At 45.2% G+C, this 5,368-nt stretch overlaps 1 protein-coding gene across 1 annotated transcript; it reads right to left on the reverse strand.

Moving 5' to 3' along the window:
- Window positions 1-1,261: 1,261 nt before the first annotated feature.
- Window positions 1,262-3,525, reverse strand: LOC109485098 (protein FAM43A-like). Its single transcript, XM_019788533.1, has one exon. It carries the CDS (start codon window positions 3,190-3,192, stop codon window positions 2,386-2,388), a length of 807 nt encoding a protein of 268 aa, XP_019644092.1. The 5' UTR covers window positions 3,193-3,525; the 3' UTR covers window positions 1,262-2,385.
- Between the last annotated feature and the right edge of the window lie 1,843 nt (window positions 3,526-5,368).

The raw sequence follows: 5,368 nt of genomic DNA on the forward strand, positions 1-5,368 counted from the left end.
TTTAGAGGCTGTCATCCATAAAATTAAATCGGTGTGGCCTTACCACTGTGACAGTTACTATCACTAAATACGAAGGCCCTCGCGCCCTGTGCCGAAATTTAATTGAAGCAGTTGTCCATTCCTGGGATACAATCTTTTGGGCCCTTTTCCCACTAGGATAGAATCGTCCGGGTTCAGCCGAATAAAGGGCCTTTGGTATGCCTAGATATCTATCGAACCTGGTCGTCCGGTCCTACTACATGTACAACGTATATTATCAGCTTCCAGATTCCTCTCAAAGCTGTCACTACCGCAGGAAGAAGAGTTCTGTGCCACACCCAATGCTTCCTGAGGAACTAGAAGGAGCATAACTTTCTAATGTCTTTTAAACAACATGGTGGTACCAATAATGACAAAACTAAGAAGATGCTAACTGTGTCCAAATTCCGTCGCATTCGCTCGTATATGCTCGTATTTGTAAAGAATACGGAAAGATACGGGGCGGGATGTGAGCGTATCCGAACCTTTTTCGTCCAGTGCACATGTAAGACATTCGAGCCGTGTTAACGTTGAAATCATGGAGTTAGAGATTAAGTAGGCCATCTCGCTTAATTTTCTTGAAAACACCCACTTCATCACTTCAAGACTGAATTGTTTGCCTGTGACCCATTTGTCGACGGTGGATCATAGACTAATTGGGGTAAGAAGATCCATGTTGAATTCTGGGCTGTGTAGTGTACAGTAAATATTTATATGTCCGGGATCCAAGGTAGACATCATAGTTTGTAAACAAAACAAGTAAGTGTTCCGAGTTTACTTTTTACAGTAAGTACATACACGCAATCGTCGTCGTCTTCTTCTTTTTTTTCATCTTTAAAATGGCAGTATGTTAACATGAGAAATAAATATGATCAAAATTCAAACGTGTAAATGCAGAGGGCAAAGCAAAATCATCCTTGGTCCACATCAGAATACTTTCATCAAGTAGGTTCTTGAATACTTGTGAAGTAGGATGCTCTTACGTTCCTCTTTGGTTTTCCACAAGCACGTGTAATCTTGCAAAATGTGTCAATGAGACACTCGTATAGTCAACTGTAGGAGTGGAAATGTGCAAGGCAAATTGAAAGCACTGCTAATCCAGATATTTCTTTAGTACAAGTAGGTCGTTGAGTATCTTTGAAGCTAAAGGCTCTTATGTTCCCCTTTGGTTTTCCATAAGTACCCATAATCTACCACAACATATCACTGAGGACCTTTTTTTTTACTTTCCGACTCGCCCTGTATGATTCCCCAATGCGTGTATACCGGATCCTCAGTACAAAGTCAGCCGTGTGTGTGCGTTTTTTTTCTATTTGCTGTAATTGCTACTCTTTCCTTGGTCTGGTTCAACAAAGGAATCCAACGTTGCGTGGCGTACTCCAAAAGCAGTCGCCAAGTGATCCGCTTACGGGCTAATAAGTCAAGAGCAGACAAGCGCGAAGAGAGCTAACCCAAAATATTCAAACAACCACTACAACTGCCACATGCCTCACTTCACAACGTTATGATTTGCAGGGAGGCAACAAACATGCACGGAAATTTGTTATTAGGCTTTGTTTTGGGTTGGTCTTACACGGGCGTGGGAAAGGTTCACATGATGCGGTGTCATACAATATCGCGCGGCCATGTTTTTGCCAACACAAGGAGTGTGCGCAGCGACAGATGCAACCGACAGAAGTGATCTCGACCAACGTCCTTTCATTAACAACATTCAGATACATTTGATGGTATATTCAGTGGACTAAAATAAACTTCAAGAGCACAGTGGTGACATAAATATGTCTATATTACCGACTGGACTGTCGTTACCTTGGAAACGTGCGCCAAAACACGTCCCCTTCCCCCAATCCGTCACGCTCAACAGGTGGTCACAAAACTTCATTCGTTTCCACAACTAAAATCAGTTTCCGGTATCAATAAAGGCTAACATTTCATAGCGATACATTGTTGTGATGCCTTTATGCCAATTTTGCACATGTGATCACTACACTATACGTTACATCTGCGAACTTTGGTACTCAGTTTTAAGCTAACACGAAAAAGAAACTAATTTCGACCATGCACTAAAAATGTCGGCCACATGCAAGTCGTATACAAGTGTTGTTGTCTCAAGTTCTGTACAAATACGTTGGAGAGCACTTGTCGGCATTTCAATGGCTTTTCCGACCTGTTTGCTCTCAAGCCACCATAATACTTTGTTTCGGGTCAGAAACTACAACGTTACATTATTTCCACAAAAAAATTTAGAGACAAAAAAGGTCATGATATATAGCATTGGAGTAGACAATGCATACTGTCTGGTTCACTAAAATATAATATCATACCCTTCTGTGTGAATACTGAAGATATTTTCCTCAAACTTGGTTCTTAGTCGTCATTTTGTTCTACATCTTTCTCAGACTTGTCCCCCTGCATGTAGGCTTGTACCTCCGGGTTCATGGCGGCCTCCTTCACGTCTAGGCCCGTCTGGACGGACGTGACGGGCACCTGTCCGTTTTTCTCGGACCCGGAGGACTCGTGCGCCCGGAGTTCTGCCATCCCGCTCTGTACGCTCTCTAGACTGGGGGCCGCTGAGGGCGAGGACGGGGCGGACCCGGACTCCGAGCCCTGGTTGTTGTTCTGCCCGTCCGCTGGTTTCGGCACCCTCATCACCAGCTTTTCCTTCGACTCCTTCCTGCTATGCTTCAGGGACGACTTCCTCTCCTGTCTGCTGGCGTCTTGCTTCCACGTGCGGAACGCGGCGCTGAACTGGTGCGTGAGGACCATGACCATCGCCTGGGCCTTCTGCTTCTTACTGCACAGCACCGCGTGGCAGAACAAGTCCTCCTTGCTGCCTCCTGGCGTCCCCGTGATCCAACTGAACACCTTGGGGAGTTCCAGGTCAGCCATGCAGTAGGACACGTTCTGTATCTTGAACAACTCGTCGATTGGCTGCGTCCCTTTCTGTAGAGGTTCCACCTCTTTCATGTGCATGCCCTCTGGGGTTATTGTTAGGGCCACCTTTCTCAACTTGCGGTCGGGGATGCTCTCCCTGGCGGCCCATATTTTCTTGGTCGGTTCGGCCGTGCAGCCCTTCCCGTTCGGCCGATCGGTCTTCACCTTTCCCAGATAACAGACGTAGAACACCGGGTTCTCGGGCGTTATGTCCAGCGACTGCTTCTTCTTGCTGAACATGGTGGCGTATAAAAGGAAATAAACAGAGTCACGCACGAAAACAGAACTGAAATTCTGCTTCTTACACGGCTACTTGAGATCCGTGACCGCTTGAATTCACCAGCGCAGACCACGTCTGGTGGTTCACCAGTCTTGTTTCTGCTCCGCGCTCCTGCGGGGTGCTTGTATCAGTGGCGCCGACGACAGACGCGCCCCAGTCTGCTGCAGAAGATAACGGGTCTACCCCGGAGGGAGATGGGAGCAAAATCCGGACGACTTTGCCAACTATTCAGATCTATTTGCCCAGGAGGCTGCGGGCTTCGACCAACGCCCGGGCTTGGCGGGGGATGCTTTTGTTCGTCATGGGCGACGGGGGTTGAGTTTCCCGGGGTAATTGTGTTGTGTTCTGGGTTCACAGGTGGTCGTCGCTTTGTGAAGGGCTTGGAGAGAGGGCTGAATGAGAACGGGAACTCGCTGAGCTGAGAGAAAATCGATGAAGTACACTATTGGCAGTGCCCCCGGGCGTCGGCCAGTACGGACACATGTTGCAAAAAAATGGTAACTGCAAGCAGACGGAAGCGATACTAGAAACAGTTTGCAGTCGATTTTAGACGAATATCAGTAGTTTTATTCAAGGCTTTCAAAAGTCAACCGTGCCTCTTGATTTCTAGATTCGCTGGATAATGGAGCGGACTACTCCCGGAAACGGGAAATTAATTGACTAATTAGCCTCATAGATGTATCTATGGATGTACGACAAGGTGACGATTTCTATTTAAGTTTTAGAACAATGGGTGGGTATTAAAATGTTTTTTTGTTATTAAAATTTCAGCACTCCTCCCATTTGTGTGTGATCAATACATCATACCTTCAGTTCAGTTCATTCATGTACTTTCTGTCTGCAGTATATCCTACTACAGCTAGATGGCACTGCAGGACAATCTCCTAAAAGTATTAAACCATGATACCAAACATATGCAGTACCATGCACTAACTACATCACAGGTCAATCAGTCAGGAAAACGTCCACACACAACAAAGTTTGTCTTCAACATGTTTACTGACCTTAGTAAGTACAAAACGTGACACAGTCTTGTGTCGACCCCCACAAAGTGCAACATGGAAAATCGTCTTGTAACAAACTATAGAAAGAACACCAAGAACATAAGAACTCTTTCAAGACACAAGGATGGGACCTTTCTGCCAGACATTACAGAATTATTACGTATTATAATAGATAAAATACTCTGTATGTATGTAAATTACCTACGAACAAAGTTTCTGTGCCATCCTATTTTCTATGAGCCACCCTCTCCTTCTTACCCAGTTCCACCACACCCATCCACACCTCGAGGCAAAGTGGTTCAGCCTGGCTCCAACAGTTTTCTATGGAGGACTGGGCTGTACCACTTCATGCCTGGGGATGGTTAGGGTGGAAGTTGGCAAGGGGGCTGTGATGTGTAGACAAACGCACCTCTGACATCTCAGGAATGTTATTTTACAGTAAGAACTGCCATTCTTGTCATAAAGTTATAAGTGTGCTGTGCTGTTCAGCGAATCCACCCCCTCACTCTTTCCTGTTGTTGCCTGTGTAACCTTATGCTCGACAGGAGGGGGTGAGATCGGCTGACAGCACGGCACCACAGTACAGCATACATACACTGCAGTGAAGAGTGTGGAATTTGGCATTGATACATTCAGGAACAAAAATACCATGTGGCCCAAGTATGATCACGACCACACTGTACAATGATATACAGCAGAATTTTTGAGTTTAAAATAAATAACTTGAGATTGCTTCAACATACAAGTCTTGCCTCTGACGTTGGCCCAACTCGGCCGAATGTAACAATTCTGTACAGCATATACTCAGTAATGGCCCAAAATCATGGCAGCAAGTCCACACTGCCCCCTTAGCTTCGCTGTCAACTGAGGTCTATACAAAATGAACCTATTGCATCTTCCCCACTCTCTGTACATCTTTCCAATAAAATAAAAAGCTAGTAATGATAATCCTCTGGAATGCTCAAATTTTCTTCTAATAATAGCCTAACATTTGGTATGACATGCAGCAGTTGACAAAAAAAACATTTATGTAGGATTTGCTACAGTTTTGATAATAACAGATGTACACAGATACAGAAGAAAAGCTAATAAGGGCCAGTGGCGACTCAATGCAACACTCTGGACTTGACAT

Source organism: Branchiostoma belcheri, unplaced genomic scaffold (assembly GCF_001625305.1).
Source record: "Branchiostoma belcheri isolate BF01 breed outbred unplaced genomic scaffold, Haploidv18h27 scaffold72, whole genome shotgun sequence".
NCBI lineage: Eukaryota > Metazoa > Chordata > Leptocardii > Amphioxiformes > Branchiostomatidae > Branchiostoma > Branchiostoma belcheri.

Excerpts from the sequence above, each read along its gene's own strand:
- LOC109485098 (XM_019788533.1), bottom strand. The coding sequence starts at position 3,192 with ATGTTCAGCAAGAAGAAGCAGTCGCTGGACATAACGCCCGAGAACCCG.